General features: G+C 43.1%; 3 protein-coding genes across 7 annotated transcripts in view; 1 reads left to right on the top strand and 2 right to left on the bottom strand.

Moving 5' to 3' along the window:
• The window catches only part of TATDN1 (TatD DNase domain containing 1), a 50605-nt gene extending 44718 nt beyond the window's left edge, over window positions 1-5887 (bottom strand). Inside the window, 1 exon segment of the mRNA XM_054499024.2 lies at window positions 5788-5887. Within this exon segment, the coding sequence (XP_054354999.2) occupies window positions 5788-5809 (22 nt within the window). The 5' untranslated portion in view covers window positions 5810-5887.
• NDUFB9 (NADH:ubiquinone oxidoreductase subunit B9) lies at window positions 2833-16610 on the top strand. The gene is made up of 4 exons (XM_054499025.2): window positions 2833-6050; window positions 9681-9873; window positions 13602-13715; window positions 16393-16610. Exons 1-4 carry the CDS (start codon window positions 5818-5820, stop codon window positions 16522-16524), a joined length of 672 nt encoding a protein of 223 aa, XP_054355000.2. The 5' UTR covers window positions 2833-5817; the 3' UTR covers window positions 16525-16610.
• An 810-nt stretch (window positions 16611-17420) lies between these two features.
• The window catches only part of MTSS1 (MTSS I-BAR domain containing 1), a 178720-nt gene continuing 173887 nt past the window's right edge, over window positions 17421-22253 (bottom strand). For all 5 annotated transcript variants that reach the window (XM_054499018.2, XM_054499017.2, XM_063669061.1 and 2 more), the window contains one exon: window positions 17421-20307. In XM_054499018.2, coding sequence (XP_054354993.1) covers window positions 19607-20307 — 701 coding nt within the window. In that variant the 3' untranslated portion in view covers window positions 17421-19606. The remainder of the gene's footprint in view (window positions 20308-22253) is intronic.

Raw genomic sequence — 22253 nt, forward strand, 5'->3', positions numbered from 1 at the left:
CATCTCAAGAAAAAAAAAAAAAAAATGCAAAATGGTAGCTACATTAAGGAGGTTACAGTAAATTATGGTTAGGTTAGAAGAGGAGAAAAGTATCTCATAGGAGGTCAATCAACTGCCTTAAAGATGCTGAGTGAGGGGACAGGTGCAAAGGGCCTAAATTGAATGAGAAACATATACAATGAGAGGGGATCCCAGGAGTAATTTTTTGGTAGCCTTTATGAGGCCTGAGGGGGTGGCAACTGCCCTTAGTACAGGAAGGAATGCCTCGTGAAACTGGTCAGCTGTCATGGTGAAACTGCAAAAAAGGAGGGGAGCTGGTCACAACGTCTGGCAGTTGGCTGAAGTCAGCAGAGGAGCAAGTCTTCCAATCTTTGTTTTTCCAGGGCTGGTTTCTGTTCAACTTTTAGGAAAATAGTCTGGTATTGGTTAGTAAGGAAGGAGACCAGGACCAACCCCTCATCTTGTCATGTTTGGGAATCTTAGTTTTTCATGTTTTTCTGGGGTCTACTTGGTCGAGGGGGTTCTGTTCAGCCAGTTTAGGGGGCTTAGAATTTTATTTTTATTTCACAGGGACAACCAGCCCAGCTGCTTTGGCAAGTCAGTGACATTACAAAAAGAAATGCGCAGCCGGGCGCGATGGCTCACGCCTATAATCCCAGCACTTTGGGAGGCTGAGGCAGGCGGATCACGAGGTCAGGAGATCGAGACCATCCTGGCTAACACGGTGAAACCCCGTCTCTACTAAAAATACAAAAAATTAGCCGGGCGTGGTGGCGGGCGCCTGTAGTTCCAGCTACTAGGGAGGCTGAGGCAGGAGAATGGCGTGAACCCGGGAGGCGGAGCTGGCAGTGAGCCCAGATTGCACCACTACACTCCAGCCTGGGTGACAGAGCGAGACTCCGTCTCAAAAAGAAAAAAAAAAAAAAAAAAAAAAGAAATGCGCTAGAGCAAGGAGTTGGTAAACTAAGGCCCACAAGCCACTGCCTACTTTTGTTTGCCTCTAAGCTAAGAATGACTTTACATTTTTAAATAGTTGAAGAAAATCAAAAGAATATTTTGTGACACATCAAAATTATAAGAACTTCAAGTTTCAGTGACTGTAAGTTTTACTGGAACATGGCCACACCTATTTACATACTGTCTATCACCTGCTTTTGAATGACAAGGTGTGAGATAGGAAAAAATGCAAACTGCTTTCTCCTACTGTATTCTCATACTCACAATACTCTGAATTTTTTGTTTGTTTGTTTTAAGTAGAGATGGGGTCTCACTTTGTTGCCCAGGCTGGTCTTGAACTCCCGGGCTCAAGCAGTCCTCCCACCTTGGTCTCCCGAAGTGCTTGGATTACAGGCGTGAGGATTCACTTCTGACGTCAGGTATGTGTGGGGTTTCCTCTCCCAACAACCAATTCTCTGACACCAGCTGGGTGACCTATAATTTAACTCAATTCTCACACTATCTACCTGGATATAACATCAGACCGCAGAGGTCAAGGGCTCAGTCCCACAAGACTCTCCCCATTTCAGATACCAATTACAAGCAGTAGGTTCCCAGGTTACCCACAACTTGTCTAACTTGGCTACAATAAGAGGTTCCCACAACCCCCTTCTCAGGTTTGATCATTTGCTAGAGCAGCTCACGGAACTCAGGAAAGCACTTTACTTATTACCCATTCATTGTAAAAAGATGCAATTCAAAAATGGCCAGGTAGAAGAGACACATAGGGACATGTATGGGTTTTTATAGGGGCTTCACTATGTAGGTATGATTGATTAAATCACTGGCCATTAGTGAACAACTCAACCTTCAGTTTCTCTCCCCTTCCCCAGAAGTGGGAGTGGGTGGGAGGGACTGAAACTTCCAACTCTTTAATCACATGATTGGTTTTCCTAGGCAAACCCCCATCCTGAGGCTATCCAGGAGCCCCCAGTCATCAGTCATCTTATAGCAGCATACAAAAAGACACTTAGCACTTAGGAGATTCCAAGGGTTTCAGGAGTTGTGCACAAAGAATGGGAGCAGAGAACACATATGTATTTACTATTACATCACAGTACACACAAGGGCAGAGTTGAATAGCTGCAATAGAGATCACGTGGCCCTCAAAGTCTAAAATATTTACTATATGGCCCTTCAAAGAAAAAGTTTGCAAACCTCTGCACTTGATTTAAAAATTTAAGGAACAATCAAATGTGTGGCTCTAAATGGGATACCATTTTGGACATGACCACCAAGGGACATTTTTGGAACAACAGGAAAAATCTGAGTATGATTCTGGTACTAGTTAAGATGAACATTTCCTGAAATGGAAAGGTGGAGACTGTGATTGAAAAAAGCAGAGTACAAAACAGTAGCCTCAGTATGATCTTATTTTGTTTGGTATGCCTACAGAAGATCTGGAAAGATAGACATGGAGGTGTTATGTGTGATTTGGAGGAACTGTATTAATCTGCTTTTGCATTGCTATAAAGGAATACCTGAGACTGGGTGATTTATAAAGAAAAGAGATTTATTTGGCTCATGGTTCTGCAGGTTGTACAAGATGCATGACACCAGCATCTGCTTTTGGGAGGATCTCAGGAAGCTTCCAATCCTGGTGGAAAGGGAAGAGGAGCCAGTGTGAACTCATTACCACAGGGAGGCCATCAAGCCTTTCATGAGGGATCCACCCCCATGAGATGGATGGTGGGAAGTGACCCAAACACCTCCCATTGGACCACCTCAACGTTGGAGAGCAAATTTTAACATGAGATTTGGAGGGGACAAATATCTAAACTATATCAGGAATGGAATATGATGTTTTTATTTTCACTGTTGTTTGTATTTTGCATTTTCTTCTTGCACAGATATTTCTCATTTTTTGGTGTAGTGTGTAGTCTAAGATCAATGCAGTAGAGATTTTGGCATATAATAGTTACACGTAGAAGTATTTTTGAGAGTGGAAGAGTTTGTAAATAACATCCAGGGAATAGAATTCCACTTGTGGAGACAGAAAAGAGAGTATAAGCTGGGCTAAAGAAATTCTCATGCTGGCCAGTGGCTCCACGTGTAATACCAGAACTTTGGGAGGCGGAGGTGGAAGGACTGCTTAAGGCCAGCAATTCAAGACCAGCCTGAGCAACATAGCAAGACACAGTGGTCTACAAAAAAAAAATTAGCCTGGTGTGGTAGTGAGCACCTCTAGCCTCAGCTACTTGGGAGGATGAGGCAGGAAGATCACTTGAGCCTAGGAGGTCAATGCTGGAGCCATGATCTAAGCCACTGTACTCCAGCCTAGGTGACAGAGCAAGATCCTGTCTCAAAACAAACAAAAACCCCCACTGTTGAGGTATAGTTCTAAGGGGCAGCCACTTGTTATGCAAGTAGAAAAGAGAGAAATGTAGAATTACAATGGTCAGCTGTCTTAAACCAAAATCTAAGGTAATTTTCATAAAATTGGTTTAATTTTTCATGCAATTGTCCCATGTGAAGTTTGTCCGTAGAACAATCTTCCAGGGATTTAATATGGTGTTTTTCAAAGTATTGTTCAGAACTCATTATTAGGCTAAGAAATTAGTCTAGCGATTCATGGGCAGAATTTTTTAAATGACACAAACTGAAAGATTAAATATCAGAGTAGGGCATATACCAAGGATAGAATGCATAATATGATCTCATTTCTGTTTCAAAAAGGAAAAAAAAACTTGATATGTTATATTTTTATGAATCTGTATAACAATCTATTAAAAAATTAGGGAAGGCTATATTTCAAACTTTTAATATGGTTACTTTAGGAAAGTGGGGCTAAAGGAGACCATGCAGAAAAAAATTTATTCCAATTATTTATTCCAATAAAGTCACCTTCTTTAAGAAGTCTTTTCTTGCTTATTTTATCTGATGCTAATCCCTTTACTAATTTTCTTATCACCTTAGCACTAAAGGCACTCATTCATACTTTCCCAAACAGTCATTGTACTACGCTTCTAGGAAAAAAATATAAATACCATACCAGTATCTGCCTTAAGAGTTTGATCTAGTGGGAAAGGCATACTCATATTTAATTATAAATAATGTGGTATAAGTTTTAAGGAGTAAGTAGGCAGACAGGCAACAGGGTAGTTGGTAGGCAGAGGAATATTTTGGCCCCAAACTGCCACTCTAAAACCTTGTCAGAGGTAACAAACAGCATGCACAAGTGTTTATAGAGCAGCCCAGGGATGGGCTAGAAAAGTAGGCAGGACTGGACCACAGAAGGGCTTTGTATGGTGTGAAAGCATTTAGGCTATCCTGAGGAGAGTAAATGAAAGATTTGAAGCAAAAGAAACATTTAGCTGATTTGATTTTTAGATACACCAAAATGGAGTCTACCTGGAGGATGGATTTAAGACATTAACTTGAGGCAGGGATTTGGTTATATAACATAAACACACTTTTAAACAGTTATGTGGCCTTTCTTTATGGAGTACTTCATGGCTCTTTATTCCATCTCCCTCATCAATTATATCAAAGGTTAGGATGGAAAGGCTAAGACACAGCAATGTCTTATTTGAGAACCCCTCCCCAAACCCCTACTCCAGGCTTTCCCACAGCAATTTCAAAACCTTTTTCCTGGCACTTATATTCTCCCCTGCATTTGCTTTTGACTGTACAGTACATAGGTCTTAGGTCTCCAGTCTGAAAACTGCACCACTAGATTTTACAGTTCCACAGGACTTAGCACAACGTCTTTGAAAAAAAAAAATACTGCTTAAATAACTCTCAGATCTAAATGTATAATCCTAATCTCTTGATTGCCAGACCACATTCCCAATTGCCCAGATATCTCTACCTGGATGTCCTATAATTATCTCAAACTTAACCTAATCCAAATGGACCTGGGTACCTCTCTTCACCGCCAAACTAGTCATGCTCCCATTTCATATGTAAGTATTTTTCCAAACCCTGAGTCATCTTTGTTCACTCTCTACTACCGGCCATGAACACTCAGCTGCTAAATGCTGCACACATCTCTTCCATTTCTCTTTTCCATTACCCTAGTTTAAGCTCTTGAAATGCTTCCCTACCTCTCCCTATTTCCCACAAAACCTACATAATAGCTATCAGGATTACCTTGCTAAATAAAGCAGAGGTGTGATCACTGTCATTTCCCACCTTCAAGTAGCTGGAAACCCCACAAAGACGAGGATCATGCCCATTTAAATCCCGGCAGCATTCTCCCTCTCTTGTTCTACTGATGCTGACTGGATCATTGTACTTGCCAAGTACAGTTTGTTTTTCTCCCCACTACTTGTGTTTTCTAGTTTCTCCACCAGATGGTGATGACAGTACAACTGGGAGCTTTGTGCCCTGTGTTCCTAGGCCAGTGCCAGGCCCACTTGAGGCGCTCACTATGATATGAACGAATGAATGGTTGAGTGAATTGGTCCCCAGAAGCGGTCATCCCCTCCGCCAAGGCAGAGGGGAAAGGCCGGGAGGTGCACGTGGGATGAATGGAAACACAGTGATTGGCCTTCCTGGAGTTTTCTTTTTAAAAAACTGAATACATTACAGATGTTGAAAAGAGCACAAAAATCATAACTGTATGGCTTGTTAATTTTTACAAATAAATACACCCTCGTGAATCCAGAACCTAGATCAAGAACCTGAACATTACCAGCACCAAGAAAACCTCCCCGCGCCCTCTTCCACTGAGCGGCCCTTTCAACCCTTACAAAGCCGGACGGCGCAATTCCTGGGTCCTGTGACCTTGGTGACCGACGCCCGGGACAAGTCAGAAAGACCCAAGGGCGGGGAAAACTCTCCTCTTACCGATAAACTTGAAGCGACTCATGACCGCAGATGGGGAACCTCCCCGGCGGAAGCGGAAGTGGCCTCCGGCAGCTCCGCCCTTCCGTCTGGCCCCGCTGCGACAGCTGCCGCAGGCGTGCGGTTTCCCGGCTCTCCCCGCGGCCGGGGAAGGTCAGCACCGTAATGGCGTTCTTGGCGCCGGGGGCCTACCTGACCCATCGGCAAAAGGTGTTGCGGCTTTATAAGCGGGCGCTACGCCACCTCGAGTCGTGGTGCGTCCAGAGGTAAGGGATGGGGACCCAGGACTCGGGGAGGTGACCCTGGGGGCCCCATGGATGTGGAGAGGCCCCTGGGTACCTGGAGGTTCAAGGACTTCGGGAACGGAATTGGAAGGTGGCCTCTCGCTTCACAGAATCCTATGGTAGACCCGGGTTCTAATCCAGGCTTCGCCACCCATGGCCGGGGGACCTTGTAGAGTTGCTTATCGGGTCTGGGCGTCAGCTTTTTGTTTAGTAAAACGGACGCAGGACCAGCGCAGAGGGTCGCAGGAAAATTAAGTGAAATAAAGGAATGTGCCTAAAATTGTAATTGTCATGGGTCCAGCGCTCGCTAAATCGTTTTCTTCACGATCTTCTCCTTTCCAATATTAACAGCAATAAGCTATGCATTATTTTCTTTAGTCTGCAAAACTCTAGGAGTTAGGAATTATCTTAAGCTTATTTTACAGATAAGGAGATAAGCACAGCTAGTAACCTGCGCAAGGTGATAGCGTTTGTAAGTGTCTGAGCCAGGATTAAAATTTAGGTCTTCCTCCAAAGCATCATCATTCCCCCACCCCTCCCATTAGCTTTTCTCTTTTTAGTGCCAGCCTCCACTCCAGTCTTACGACTCCCCAAACCTAGTTTTATAAGAAGGGCTTCTGGGAAAAAAACTCTATGGAAAATGGAGTAGGCCTGGAAGAATTGCAGAGGGTATCCTCGAAGCCCAGATTGCATATCTGTGACTATTAGAAAATCACTGACATACTTCTCTTGATTTGGCAGGAAGATGGCCAAGTACAATGTGATGGGATTGTTTGTTTCTTCCTTGAGTTCTCCTTATTTATTTATTTATTTGACAGAATTTGCAATTCAGATTCTATGCTGTATGCTAAATATATAAATGTTAGTAAATCCATTTTTGAGCTGCAGCAGCTCATGGATTAGTGGGGGAAATGGACATGTAAACAAATCGATGATGAAGGAAGTTGAGCCATCAAGGATTCAGGTATCCCAACACAAATGATAAATGTTTGAGGTGATGAATATCCAAATCACCCTGATTTGATCATTATACATTATATGGATGTATTAAAATATCGCATGTACCCCATAAATAGGTATAATAATTACGTGTCAAAAAAAGTTAAACATGAAAAAAAGAATTCAAGCAATACTGAACTATAGCTGGGAATACTAAAGTCCATAGTCCTAGAGGAAAATTATATAAACTAGCTACTATGACAACTATGGCTCAGCGTTTTTTGGATCTGACATTCTTTCTCAATCCTTGCCTTAATTTCTTCCTCCATTTGCCCTCATTGTGCTGTTCTCTGTGGTTCCATCCTAGGCTTACTGTGTTGCTGTATGTGCTCGGGCAGCCTCATTTAGTGCTGTCACCACCTGCGCTCGTTTGTCTCTAGAGCTGTAGTTCGAATTGCTTGTTAGATCAGCGACTGTTGGCTGGGCATGATGGCTCACGCCTGTAATCCCAGCACTTTGGGAGGCTAAGGTGGGTGGATCACCTGAGGTCAGGAGTTCGAGAACAGCCCGGCCTACATGTGAAACTGCGTCTCTACTAAAAATACAAAAATTAGCCAGGCGTGGTGGTGGGTGCCTGTAATCCCAGCTACTCATGAGGCTGAGGCAGAAGAACCGCTTGAACCTGGGAGGCAGAGGCTGCAGTAAGCCGAGATCGCCCCATTGCACTCCAGCCTGGGCGACAAGAGTGAAACTTTGTCTCAAAAAATAATAATTAAAAAAAAATGGAAAAGATCACCAACCGTTCTCTCAAACTCAATTCATCTAAATTCTTTGAAATCAAACTTGTTTTCCTATCACTCCCCATTCTGACTCTTTTCCCAAATTCCCTGCCTCCGCTAATGGTATTATTAGTAATTCAGTTACTGAGCTTTAAGTCTCAGAATTGTTCTCAAGTATTTGCTCCTTATTCCTTTGCCAATAACACACATACTCATACACCATGTATAATTAGACACTGGTTTTTGTAAATTCTCTTTCCAGTATGATATTAGTAACTGACATTATTGAACACTTGGGATGTACCAGGCGCTTTTTAAAGTGTGTTTATCTTATTGAATGTTTATGACAACCTTAAGATATACACACTGTTATTACCACTATTTTACAGAGGAGGAACCCGTGGCCTAGAAGACTTTTTTTTTTTTTTTTTTTTTTTTGGTTAGACGGAGTTTAGCTTATGTTGCCCAGGCTGGAGTGCAATGGCGCGATCTTGGCTCACCGTAACTTCCGTCTCCTGGGTTCAAGCAATTCTCCTGCCTCAGTCTCCCGAGTAGCTGGGATTACAGGCATGCACCACCACGCCCGGCTAATTTTTGTATTTTTAGTAGAGACGGGGTTTTGCCATGTTGGCCAGGCTGGTCTTGAACTCCTGACTTCAGGTGACCTCCACCTCAGCCTCCCAAAGTGCTGGGATTACAGGCGTGAGCTACCGTGCCCAGCCTTTTTGTTGTTGTTGTTGTTGTTTTGTTTTTTTGAGATGAAGTCTCGCTCTTGTCCCCCAGGCTGGAGTGCAATGGCGCAATCTCGGCTCACTGCAACCTCCGCCTCCCGGGTTCAAGCTGTACTCCTGCCTTGGCCCCCAGAGTAGCTGGGATTACAGGTGCCTGCCACCACGCCCGGCTAGTTTTTGTATTTTTAGTTGAGATGTGATTTCACCATGTTGGCCAGGCTGGTCTAGAACTCCTGACCTCAGGTGATCCACCTGCCTCAGCCTCCCAAAGTGCTGGGATTACAGGCGTGAGCCAACATGCCCGGCCTCATTTTTGTATTTTTAGTAGAGACGGGGTTTCTCCATGTTGGTCAGGCTTGTCTTGAACTCCAGACCTCGGGTGATCCACACGCCTTGGCCTCCCAACGTGCTGGGATTACAGCTGTGAGCCACCGCACCTGGCCAGAAGACATTAACTTACCCCAAGTTACACAGCTAGTAGTGGCAGAGCTAAGATTCAGGCCCATACAGTCTGACTGGAGGGCCTGTTCTCATAACTTGGAAGGCTAAATGTCTCTCCTGTCTCCTGTCACCATCACAGCTCCCTACTTTCAGGCTCTCGTCAGCTGTGTCCTAGATTATTGTCAAAACCTCCTAACTGATCTTTGCCTAGTTTCTTTAGAACTTGACTTTAACTTGCCTAAGTTTATGCAGCTAGTGTCAGAGTCAGGATACAAACCTAGCTCTGTATGAGCTAAGCAATACTGTTTCCGCCAAGTAACACCTTTCTTATTCATCTTTGTATCTCCAGAATTTAGCATAGTGACTAGCACAAGATAGAAGGAAATGGAAGTTGTCATTTGATGAATGTTGAATGATCCTACAGAGGTTATAGCTTTTCTCTTGCGAATGCTCTTTTCTTTTTTTTTGTTTAAATCCTCTTTCCATTGTTGGATGTAAGGAGAAAACGGTTAGGGTATATATTTAATACAGTATTTTTTTGCTGCTGCTGTTTGGTGGGCTGTAGAGGAAGCAGCCATGATGATACGGCTGCTCCGTTGGGAGGGTTGGGGGAGGTCCACTGCCCATCCAGAAGGTATCAGAAGTGCAGCCTCCTGTCAGACAGCAACACTGACCACATGAATAGGTAACATTTCTAATCTTCAAAATCATTTTGGTTTAAGAGACAAATACCGATACTTTGCTTGTTTGATGAGAGCCCAGTTTGAAGAACATAAGAATGAAAAGGATATGGTGAGGGCCACCCAGCTGTTGAAGGAGGCTGAGGAAGAATTCTGGTACCGTCAGCATCCACAGCCATACATCTTCCCTGACTCTCCTGGGGGCACCTCCTATGAGAGATACGATTGCTACAAGGTAGGTGAGAATTATAATGATGACTGCCTTCTGAGAAATAGACTTTGTTTCTTCAGTCCCAAACCTCAGCCTTAGAAATCACTTGCCCTCCAAGGGGTAGCTAGGAGACTTATTTCCTGACAGTTGTCAGATGCAGGCCTACCTCATTTTATTGCATTTTGTTTTATTGTGCTTGGCAGATATTGTATTTTTACAGATTGAAGGTTTGTGGCAACCCCGTGCTGAGCCAAGTGTGTGGGCACCATTTTTCCAACAGCATGTGCTCACTTCCTGTCTCTGTTTCTCAGTTTGGCAATTCTTGCAATATTTCAAACTTTTTTTTATTATTACTCTATCTACACACAGTTGTGGTGAACTGTGATCAGTCACCTTTGATGTTACTATTGTCATTGTTTTGGGGCACAAAAAAACCATGCCCATATAAGACAGCAGACTTAATCGATAAATGTGTGTGTGCTGACTGTTTCACCGACCAATAGTTCCTCTGCCTCTATCCCTCTCCTCAAGGTTCCCTGTTCCCTAAGATGCAGCAACACTGAAATTAGGACAATTAACGACCATACCATAGCCTCTAAGTGTTCAAGTGAAAGGAAGAGTTACATGTCTCTCACTTTAAATCCGTTACACATCTCTTACTTTAAATCAAAAGCTAGAAATGATTAAACTTAGTGAGGAAGGCGTGTTGAAAGCCAAGGTGGGTAGAAAGCAAGGCCTTTTCCGCTGGTTAGCCAAGTTGTGAATGCAAAGGAAATTAAAGGTTTTTTAAGGAAATTAAAAGTGCTGCTCCAGTAAACACACAAATGATAAGTGAAACAGTCTTACTGCTGATATGGAGAAAGTTTTAGTGGTTGGGACAAAAGATCAAACCAGCCACGACATTCCCTTAAGCCAAAGCCTAATCCAGAGCAAGTCTTTAACTCTTCATTTCTATGAAGGCTGAGAGAGATGAGGAAGCTGCAGAAAAAAAGTTGGAAGCTAGTAGAGGTTGGTCCATGAGGTTTAAGGAAAAAAGCCGTCTCTGTAACACAGATGTGCAAGGTGAAGCAACAAGTGCTGATGGAAAAGCTGCAGCAAATTATTACACAAAATCTGGCTAAGATAGTTGATGAAGGTGGCTATACTTAACAACAGATTTTCAGTGGAGATGAAGTAGCCTTATTTTGGAATAAGATACCATCTAGAACTTTCATACCTTGAGAAAAGTCAATGCTTGGCTTCAAAACTTCAAAACTTCAGGGACAGGCTGACTCTCTTGTTAGGGGCTAATGCAGCTGGTGGTTTTAAATTGAAGCCATTGTTCATTTGCCATTCTGAAAATCCTGGGGCCCTTAAGAATTATGCTAAACCTACTCTGCCTGTGCCCTAGAAAGGGAATAACAAAGCCTGAATTACAGCAAATCTGTATACAACATGGTTTACTGAATCTTTTAAGCCCATTGTTGAGACCTGCTACCATGTCTGCTAACACAACATCCATTCTGCAGCCCATGGATCAAGGAGTAATTTCCACTTGCAAGTTTTATTATTTAAGAAATATATTTTGCATAGTTACAGTTGCCATAGATAATGATTCCTCTGATGGATTTGGGCAAAGTAAAATTTTCTGGAAAGAATTCACCATTCTAAATGCCATTGAGGATATTTATTATTCATGGGAAGAGATCAAAATATCAGCTTTAACGGGGTTGGAAGAAGTTGATTCCAACCCTTGTGGATGATTTTGAAGGGCTCAAGACTTCAGCAGAAGAAGTAACTGCAGAAGTTGTGGAAATAGCAAGAGAGCCAGAATAGAAATTGATCCTGAGAATATGACTGAATTGCTGTAATCTCATGATAAATCTTGAGCAGATGAAGAGTTGCTTCTTATGGATGAATATGAAAGTGGTTTCTTGAGATGGAGTCTCCTGGTGAAGATTTTGTGAACATTGATGATAACAAAGGACTTCGCATAGTACATCAACTTAGTTGATTAAGCAGCAGCAGGGTTTGAGAGGAGTGACTCCAATTTTGCAAGAAGTTCTTCTGTGGGTAAAATGCTATCAAATGGCATCACATGCTATAGAAGTGTTTGGTGTAAGGAAGAGTCAGTTGATGTGGCAAACCTCGTTATTTTAGGAAATTGCCAAAGCTACTCCAGCCTTTGGCAATCATCACCCTGATTAGTCACCAGCCATCAACATTGATACAATACTCTCCACCAGTAAAAAGATTGGTTTTCTGATGGCTCAGATGATTGTTGGCAGTTTTTATCAATAACGTATTTCTTTTGTTTTTGTTTTGGAGACGGTCTCTGTTGCCCAGGCTGGAGTGCAATAGCATGATCATAGCTCATTGCAGCCTGGACCCCCTGGGCTCAAGCAATCCTCCTGTCCTAGCCAACCAAGTAGCTAAGAAAACAGATGCACACCACCACACCTAGCTAATTTATTTTATTTTTTTGTAGAGATGGAATCTTGCTGTGTTGTCCAGGCTGGTCTCAAACTCCTACCCTCATAGAATCTCCCTACCTCAGCCTTCAAAGGGCTGGGACTAAAGGCAGGAGCCACCTCACCCAACCAATAATGTATTTTTAAATTATGTCTTTTTTTTGTGGGGGGGGGACAGAGTTTTGCCCAGGCTGGAGTGCAGTGGCACAATCTCGGCTCACCGCAACCTCCACCTCCCAGGTTCAAGTGATTCTCCTGCCTCAGCATCCCGAGTAGCTGGGATTACAGGCATGTACCACTATGCCTGGCTAATTTTGTATTTTTAGTAGAGACAGGGTTTCTCCATGTTGGTCAGGCTGGTCTCGAACTCCTGACCTCAGGTGATCCGCCTGCCTCAGCCTCCCAAAGTGCTGGGATTACAGGCATGAGCCACTGCACCCGGCCTAAATTATGTACATTTTTTATGTATATTATGTGAGGTTTGCCATATCAATTGACTTTTCCTTTTGATAGCATTTTACCCACAGAAGAACTTCTTTCAAAATGGGAATCAATCCTCTCAAACCCTGCCACTGCTTTATCAACTAAGTTGATGGACTGTTCAAAGTCCTTTGTTATCATTTAATCAATATTCACAAAATCTTCACCAGGAGGACTCCATCTCAACAGACATCATAATGCTGTTGGACACTTTATAGTATAGTATAAACAAAACTTTTATATGCACTGGGAAACCAAAAACATTTTGTGACTTGCTTTATTGTGATATTTGCTATATTGCAGTGGTCTGGAACCAAACCCCCAGTATCTCTAAGATGTGCCTGTACTGTTTTTTAGGTGTCAGTTTTCTCTCTCTGAGACGTCATTAAGACTTTTCTTTCTACATTCAGATTTAAGGTCGTACAGTATACTTTTTGCTATAACAAAGTTCATTTTGGACTTTAAAGTTAACCAACTTGGATTGGTGCTTAATAGTTCTGAGATACTCAAATTAAGAGTTCCAAGTAAGATAAGACTACTCTGGATATTTAGAGAAGGCAGGTAGGGGAGGAATGAAGCCAGTTCTCCTTGGACTGATGATGGTGCTATTTTTCAGCACCGTCTTTGAATCTAAAGCGTTTTCCTTTATCTTTGGTTCCTACTTATCCTCTGCTGTTCCTTGCTTAGAGTTAGAAACAGTCTGGTAGTTGCAGTGGTTATAAAAATATACCTAGATCTTTGTCTTACATCTCCTGAGCAGGCCCTGTCAGGGATAGGTAAATGTGTCCTGTGGATTGATACCATGATTTCCTCTCCTGACAGGTCCCAGAATGGTGCTTAGATGACTGGCATCCTTCTGAGAAGGCAATGTATCCTGATTACTTTGCCAAGAGAGAACAGTGGAAGAAACTGCAGCGGGAAAGCTGGGAACGAGAGGTGCGTTCTACTTCTACTTCGTTATTCCTTAGCTATGTAGATGGAGTGAAGTTTTGCTCCCCACGTGCAGAGGTCCAGATTCCAGCCATGACAGTTACTCTGGGCCCTTGCTTCTCAGATATACTTTAGTATCTAAGTGTATCAATTTAACATTTATAACCACCTTACAAGTAAGTTAAAGTGCATTCCCTGGTCGTTTTGGCTTTGTCTTTGATTTTGCTTCAGATCTCCTTCTCTTTAGTCCTTTGCCTGACTTTTTTGCCTTCTTGCTATACTTTCCCTTAACCTGCCTCTCCACTATTTTCTTAGGCATTTTTCAGTCATGTTAGGATGGTCAGTTATATTTTTAAAAGCTCAATCTTGCTGTAGTGTGAAGAATATATTGGAGAGGGGAAGAGGAGAAGCAAAGAGACCCTTCTAGGATTATTGCAGAAGTTTAGTCAAAAGGTTGTCATGACTAACACTAGGGTGGATGAAGTGGATATGGAAGGAAATTGACTCAGGACATCATTTGGAGGGATGTGACGACTGACTGGATGTTGAGGGTGGGCGAGGGACGGGGAGGAATCAAGAATGGTTTCTGGGGCAGGGTGCGGTGGCTTACACCTATAATCCCAGCACTTTGGGAGGCCAAAGTGGGTGATAGCTTGAGGTCAGGAGTTCCTGACGACCAGCCTAACATGGTGAAACCCCATCTCTACTAAAAGTACAAATAATTAGCCGGGCGTGGGGGATGTGCACCTGTAATCCCAGCTACTTGGGAGGCTAAGGCAGGAGAATTGCTTGAACCCCAGGAGGTGGAGGTTGCAGTGAGCTGACATCGCGCCACTGCATTCCAGCCTGGGCGACAGAGCAAGACTCCATCTCAAAAAAAAAAAAAGAGAGAATGGTTTCTGGGTTTTAAGCTTTAACATCTGGAGTTTGGTGATGTTTACTGAGATAGGGAAGATTGGGGAAAGGGGCACAGGTGTCAGAACAGCAATCGAGAATTCATTTTGGAAGTGTGAAGTTTTGAGAATCCTGTGAGACATCAAGTGCAGATGTCAGAAGCCAACTTCAGATGTGGAAATGTGGAACTCCCAGGAGAGATTTGGCCTAGAAACAGAAACGTGGGAGTTTTCAGTTTTAAAAGCTATGGAGAGATGTATGGAATCCTTAGGAGAGAGCATAGAGAAAGAAGAAAAGGAGAAAGGATTCTTTGTCCATTATAATTAGGCAAAAGATTGTATATAAATACATTTGGGTTAGAAGTTTTGAAGATGACAGACTTGTATGATAGCTTCTTTTTTTTAGTGAAATAAGAGGAAAAGCCCAGAACGAGTGGGTGCAGCATATTTGGAGAATGGACAAGGTGTGATAGTCATGAGGCGAGGAAGAGCTTGCTGGAGAGTAGTAGGATGGCCAGGCGGCAAAGGCCCATTTGAGGTTGGGAATAATTAGTGAGTAATGACTCCGATTTGCTCCCATATCTTTTTTCTCTTTAGCAATACTAAGCTGTATGAGCACAGGCCTGAGGGTATATGGTTGGGTTTGGCTGTTGCTCAGAGAGTGACAAGGGACTTGAGGTTATTCGAAAGGAAGCTATTGTCATGATGGAATCTAAGCTGGATTTAAAAAAAACAAAGTCAAGCCAGTGGGGGCAGATGCAGACAGGGAAGGCCAAGTTTGGAGGATCTGTGAATTGGTAGTCTGAGTTTCAAGGAGGCATTTAAACAAATGAGTGGGAAAGGGAGAGTGTGGTTGGATAGTGGGATATTTGAATTCATGATTTGGAAGTTGTGCTGGTTCTGGTGATAACACTGAGGATATTGACCTTTGGAAGTATTTGGCCACGAGGGACCCGAAGGAAGGGCACTGTGGTCAAAGGGGGCAGTGTTTTGTCACAAATGTCTCACCGTTTAGAAGCTTGAAGTATATGCATGGTGAGCTGCAGGTTCATTCTGCCATTGATCAGTGGCATGCCATCAAACAATTCCTCCTTTACATATTCCATCACTTCAACATTATTAAGCAGCACATGTGACTGGAGGCCCAGGGCAGCCACAATCTAGAATGGGTTGTCCTCTGTTAGGACATTTATCTTGGCCATAACTAGAACTGGAGGTAGTAGGGCAGCATTTGGCAGAACTGGGACTGGAGGTAGTAGGGCAGCATTTGGCAGAACTGGGCATATTTTTACATGTGATTTTGTGATTTATTTTTGTTCTTGGTTGCTAGGAAGGGGGCTTAGAATTAACATCCCCAACATATTACGAACTGAGGTTTCTTAATGGTGCTTTTGGAGAACACTTAGCTGAGACACAACAGTAAATGTTTTTCTGGTCAGTGGGTGAGGGACTGTGACAAGGAGAATTGGAATGATAGTTGTCATGTTTTTGTCTACAGAATAAGAGGAGGTCCAGATAATGAGGTGATGAGAAAAGGGGTGGGGGGAAGAATAGGAGGGGTAGGCTTTGCTATTTAAAAGAATAGGAAAACCCTTAAGGAGACTTTTCTAAAAGTGTGGATATGAAAATAAAGCAGGTATATGTAAAAAACACTTTTCAATATTGTGATCAGATAGTGTGTAATGTCGGTGACACACCATAGACATAAAGCTGACCCTTCACTGCAGCAGACAGATTTTTATAGTCAGTTAGATTCCTTTGGTAATGATTCCTTCCTTGCCTCCTTCTAGGTTAAGCAGCTGCAGGAGGAAACGCCACCTGGTGGTCCTTTAACTGAAGCTTTGCCCCCTGCCCGAAAGGAAGGTGATTTGCCCCCACTGTGGTGGTATATTGTGACCAGACCCCGGGAGCGGCCTATGTAGAAAGAGAGAGACCTCATCTTTCATGCTTGCAAGTGAAATATGTTACAGAACATGCACTTGCCCTAATAAAAAATCAGTGAAATGGTCTCTGGTATGACTGACGTTCTTCTAAGAATTACCGTGATGCCAAGTGACTGTGCCACTGTCATTGTTTTATTAATTGTGCATGTAAAGAAAATGACGGGACATGTAGTCAGTCAGCTGTGTTCTCTGCAATAAATCACTGATAGCATATGTTACCAGTAAGGAAAAACTGAGGCAGAACCAGATTGAGGCGAACAAACTCTCAAGTCAAAGGCCTAATTAGCTGTGGTAACTAGAAGGAATAAACAAAGCCAAGAACAGAAATACTGAGTATTTAAAAATAACCTTTTTGGTTTTCTAAAGATTTCACTAATGGAACTTTAGTTTTTATTAGAAGAACAACTCTCCCTAAGAAGTACATAGTCAACAAATAAGCATGGAATTTGTGGAGTTCTCTCAGGGGTGGAGGTTTGATGGTTGGGGTTAAATGGTCCAATCTGGGATAAAACTTTGTGGCGCTTATTTTAGAAGCAGTTTTCCAGCTTTGCTTCTGCTACCGTAGCTTGGATTGTCTGCGGACTCAAAGGTAAGGGAATAACAGAACTCCTTAAATGTTTCAGAAGCTTTGTTTGTTTTTGTTTTTTAAAAATAAAGCAGTTTTTAAAACTTTCAACCCAAAACAGCTGCTTTTAGTTCTTGATCCCTCATTAGATAGAACTGTTTTCAAATAGTTTCAGGCAACTCATGATCTTATAGCCATCACAAAAATATTTTGTCACTTTTCTATGTAAGCTCAATTTGAGTCCCAGTCCATCTTCTAACATTTGACTAAGACCTCAAACTGAATTGTAACAAGACTTGAAATACAGGACTTTTTTAATCTAGTGGTTCTTTATTTATAACGTAGGCTGAAGCAATTGTTACAATGTAGAAGGGAGACACATTACACAATTGTTATTTATACAAGTTTAGAACAAAAAACTGCACAGGGAGAGGTCAACTCTCAGTACAAACTAGCAACTAAAGCACAATAATTTACCGTTAGAAACGATTTCTTTATTTTTAGCTGTGACACTGCTTTTACAATATGCAAAAACACAAGCAGAACTACCCAAGGTGTGTTGTCACATTCTTTCTACATTGAGTTTGGCAACATTTTATTTATTCAGATTATACTAACGTTTAAAAACTAAACAAGTGAAAAGCTGTACCAAGGTACAGTTACATCCATTTATTTCAAAGGTTTAAAATACCACTTTTATCTATTGTGATTACCTTGCAGCGATTTCTGCTTTTGCAAAAACCATCTCAAGCATCATATGCACAATGCATCAGCTACTTGTCATCAAGATTGGTGGGCTAAACCACAGGCACTACTGTTGCTTATATTCTGTAAAAGGAGCTTGTTTTTCAAAGAAAAAAGCTTAAATAGTGTCTAATAATCATGCCTTTGCTTTAAAGCCGTAACATAAAATGTCCTTGAGCAATCGCAGCAGTGTTCAATGTTAATATGTAGAACAATGACCATACGGTACGTTACTCTCACATCCAATGCAGTTATCTGTTAAAGCATAAGATTAGGTAATTGAGGGTTAGAGCCAACAGGAATCTGCAGGGTGTCTGAGACCCACCAAACTCCTCCTCGAGAGGGTTCGGTCAGAAATGTGTCCTGTTATGACCTGACTGCTAAGGGACTTGCTTGCTTTTCTTAAACACTATTGTCTTCAAATGTGATCCCTTTAAATCTACACATCTCTGTTGGCTTTAGGGGATGGGCAGTATAACAAATTTAACTTCCACTTAAAAAAGACAAATCCTTTCCAAAAAACATTACCCAGAATACACAAAAAGGACAGTATAGTGGTCAGATTCCCAGTGACAATAAACAAATCCTCCTCTCTTCAATGTTTACTGTGAAGCCAGTTAACTGTCATTTATTTGAAAGAAGAAAAGAAAAACAAGCCCCCAGATTGGTAAACACATTGGCAAGTTGCTAGACTCCAAGCTGGCTACCCTTGTCAAATCCGTTCGAGTTTTTTCAAAATATTTGGGCTTTTTAACGCACCCAGCCTGCTGGGCACAGTTAAGTAAAAGGCATTTACTATAAGAATTCCCTGCTATCATTTTTAAATGTTTTCACATTTTTAAAACTGCCTTACCCTTTTGGATGTATTTGGATTCCATGAAGGTGAGTACAATCAACGAGAAACTGAAGTGGGAGATTCTACGACTGCCCAGAGGCAGCAGCATGCATGGGGCTGGTTGTGGGTGCTGTGTGCAGTCCAGAGGAATCGTGGGAGAAAGGAAGTCCTTAAACACCGTACAGAAACAAACACTGCAATCCAGTATGGCTTATTCGGATGCATTTACCATGAAGCTACTAGAAGAAATTCAACCTACGAGGCTACTCTTAAATGTAACAGGACCGGCTATGTTGACGGTGTGCCCCTCCCGTGGCCCTCCCCCCAGTCCCAACAGTCTACCATTTCCAGATGTCCTTCACTCTGAGTATTGCGCATCAGTTGTTACTCCTGCTTTTTCATCCAGAACATAGTATATTTAAATGAAGATTTACCTCTTACCCATTTAGCTTGTACATTAAAATAACTTGCATTTGCTTCTAAGCTAGACTACTACAATGCATCTACAAAAGCTTGTGGGGAAAAAAAAAGAAGAGTGAAGTATAGTAAATCCTTTTCTAAAATTAACTACTTCGTGGTTCCCCTGCCCCAACCCCCCTTATGCATTTAAAATTTTACAAAGACTTGTAAAAAAGTTAAATGGAATTTGGCACCTTCAGAAAAATCAAAAGGGAAACTAAGATTAAAATGTGCAGAAAGAAAATTGTCTGTCAATATTTACAAATTAAAAGATCAAGATTATGTCAGTTACATAGGTTGGTTTTAATTCTTATCTAAAGGTGTCGAGTACTTTCAAAAGAGCTATATTCCCAGTTGCCTACAAAATCTTTTGTTTTATTATAGATTGGAATGGATCAAGACAAATTAGGTTTTATTAATGAAACAGTTCATTCCCCACCAGCGCATTTCTTGTGAGCCTAAGAGAAGCGAGGGGCCGAGCGATCGTTTGTCGTGGTCTTCTTCAGTTTCACGCCCCTTCGGATGGCGTTCAGCATGTCTTCTCCCTGTGGAGTATCCCTTGGGCTCAGGTCTGCAGGGTCACTCTCTGGAATCTGGCTTGGGGAGACAGTGGCACTTGGGGGTTCCCGTTCCTGGTCTTCAGCTTCGCTTTCTGGAATTGCCTGTCTGTGCTCCTCAGGGATACTGGGCTTCGGGCCTGGAAGTGGAGGGTTAACGGAAGCTTGGCCGCTCCACATTGAGGAGGGCATGCTGGTGACACCTTGGGGGCCCTCACCCACAGATGGTGACTCAGGGCTGTGCTCCCCCCGCTCTTCTGGCCCATCTGGAGGGGCTGGCAACACCCCTGGGAGGTCTGGGACGGTTGGGGTCTTGACAGGGATCACGGGTGTCTTGATGGGAATGGGACCAGCTCCAATGGCTCCCCGGCGGACAGAAGGCTTGGTGGAAGGGGTCCGTCGGATAGTTGCAACCCCTGGAGTGACCACAGCAGGTCCCAGGGTGGTGGGGAGGCCAGCAGTTGAGGCTGGACGCTTGGCTTGGAACATCCGTCGGTAGGACTGGCTGATGTCGCTGTTTCTTGGAATGGTGGAGGACTTGTCAAACTCCTGCTGATCTGCCTCCTGGTCACCACTTACAGAGAAATAATCATAATCTGAAACTGATTATAGGATTTGATTAGACATATTCAAGACAGCAGCTGTGCTTTTTTGATTCTTCTGTGCTGGGAGGACAAAAGGCACGTAAGGCAGGGTACACACACAGTCTCATCCCAAGCTTCCCCCAGGCTTCTCTACCATCTTCAGAAAGCCTCACCAACTAAGAACTCCCTGGCAGGGATCTTTGCTTTGTTCACTGATGTGTCCCAAGTACCTAGAACAGGGCTGGACATGGTAGGCACTCAACTATCGTCAATGGGGAAGAAGGTAAAGCTGCTAGGCTGCAGCGAAGCTACCTCCAAGCATCTCTGGGAGGAATAAGGGGGATGAAAGAAGACAAAATCTCCAGTCCAGAATTCAACATGAAGATCAAACCTCAAATAGACTAGCCTAGGCTGTAACATCTCCCTGATAATTAACTGGAGAGGCGGGGGCTAGACAAAGAACAAAGCTACTGACAGTGAGTCCCTGACAATAAGGGACAAAGACAGTTTCCATCAGTGTCATGTGCTCACTTCTTCGTAAGACCAATCTCAGGGTGATGTGGGAGCTTACAGATTAAACAGCTCACAGCCCTGATTCTGAACCACCGTACTATTGATAATTTGGGCCGGATAGTTCTTTGTTATGGAGGACATGGTGGGGAGGGGCCGTGCTGTGTATTCCAGGATGTTTAAGCAGTATCCCTGCCCTGTGCCCACTAGATGCCAGTAGTACCCCTCCAGTTATGACAACCAGAAATGTCTACAGACATTGCCAGATGTCCCCTGGGGAATAAAATCACTCTCCAATAAGACTCACTGTCTTAGAGGTTTTGAATGATGAATTGCATAGCTTCTGGTCAATTACCATAGATATATTCCAGCTGTTAGATTTTCATCTTGCCTGACTTGTGTGTGCAGTGGACTTGAGGATGAGGAAGGCAGGTTTGATAGAGGATTTGGCTGGAATAGGTTAAGAACTTGGGCATTACACTCTAACACACTTAGGTTCAAACTCCAGTTCTACTTATTGGTTGTGTGAATATGAGCGAGTTACTGAGCCTTAATTTCCACTTCTGTAAAATAGGGATGAAAATACCTACCCCATAAGTGGCTGTAAAGATTAAATCAGAAAATAACCATAAAGTGGGTAGTGCAAAGTGCTAAAACAAAAATGAAGCTATTCCTTTGAGACAGGGTCTCGTTTTGTTGCCCGGGCTGGAGTGCAGTGGTGCAGTCAGATCACTGCAGCCTCGACTTCCCAGGCTCAAGCAGTCCTCCCACCTCAGCCTCCAGAGTAGCTGGGACCACAGGTGTGTGCTGCTACACCTGGCTAATTTTTGTATTTTCTGTAGAGACAAGAGTTTCGCCATGTTTCCCAGATTGGTCTCGAACTTCTGCAGCTCAAGCAATCGGCTCGCCTCGAGTCCCAAAATGTTGAGATTACAGGTGTAAGCCACTGCCCCTGGTCTGAAGCTATTCTTATTACAGCATGTCTCCATTCAAATTGGAGACTGCTGTGTATGATGCTGCAAAATGCAAAAAGCTGTGAAAGTCCAGATCCCTTTTTTTTGTTTGTTTTGTTTTGTTTTTTGTTTTTTGTTTTTGAGACGGAGTCTCGCTCTGTCACCCAGGCTGGAGTGCAGTGGCGCAATCTCAGCTCACTGCAAGCTCTGCCTCCTGGGTTCACGCCATTCTCCTGCCTCAGCCTCCTGAGTAGCTGGGACTACAGGCGCCTGCCACTACGCCCGGCTAATTTTTTTGTATTTTTAGTAGAGACAGGGTTTCACCATGTTAGCCAGGATGGTCTCGATCTCCTGACCTCGTGATCCGCCTGCCTCGGCCTCCCAAAGTGCTGGGATTACAGGCATGAGCCACCGCGCCCGGCCTCAGATCCCTTTCTTATATGGCAGCTACCTGACAACTACAGATGAGCTCCCCAAAGCATTCCCAGATGATGAAAACAA

This window comes from Pongo pygmaeus, chromosome 7 (genome assembly GCF_028885625.2).
Source record: "Pongo pygmaeus isolate AG05252 chromosome 7, NHGRI_mPonPyg2-v2.0_pri, whole genome shotgun sequence".
Lineage (NCBI taxonomy): Eukaryota > Metazoa > Chordata > Mammalia > Primates > Hominidae > Pongo > Pongo pygmaeus.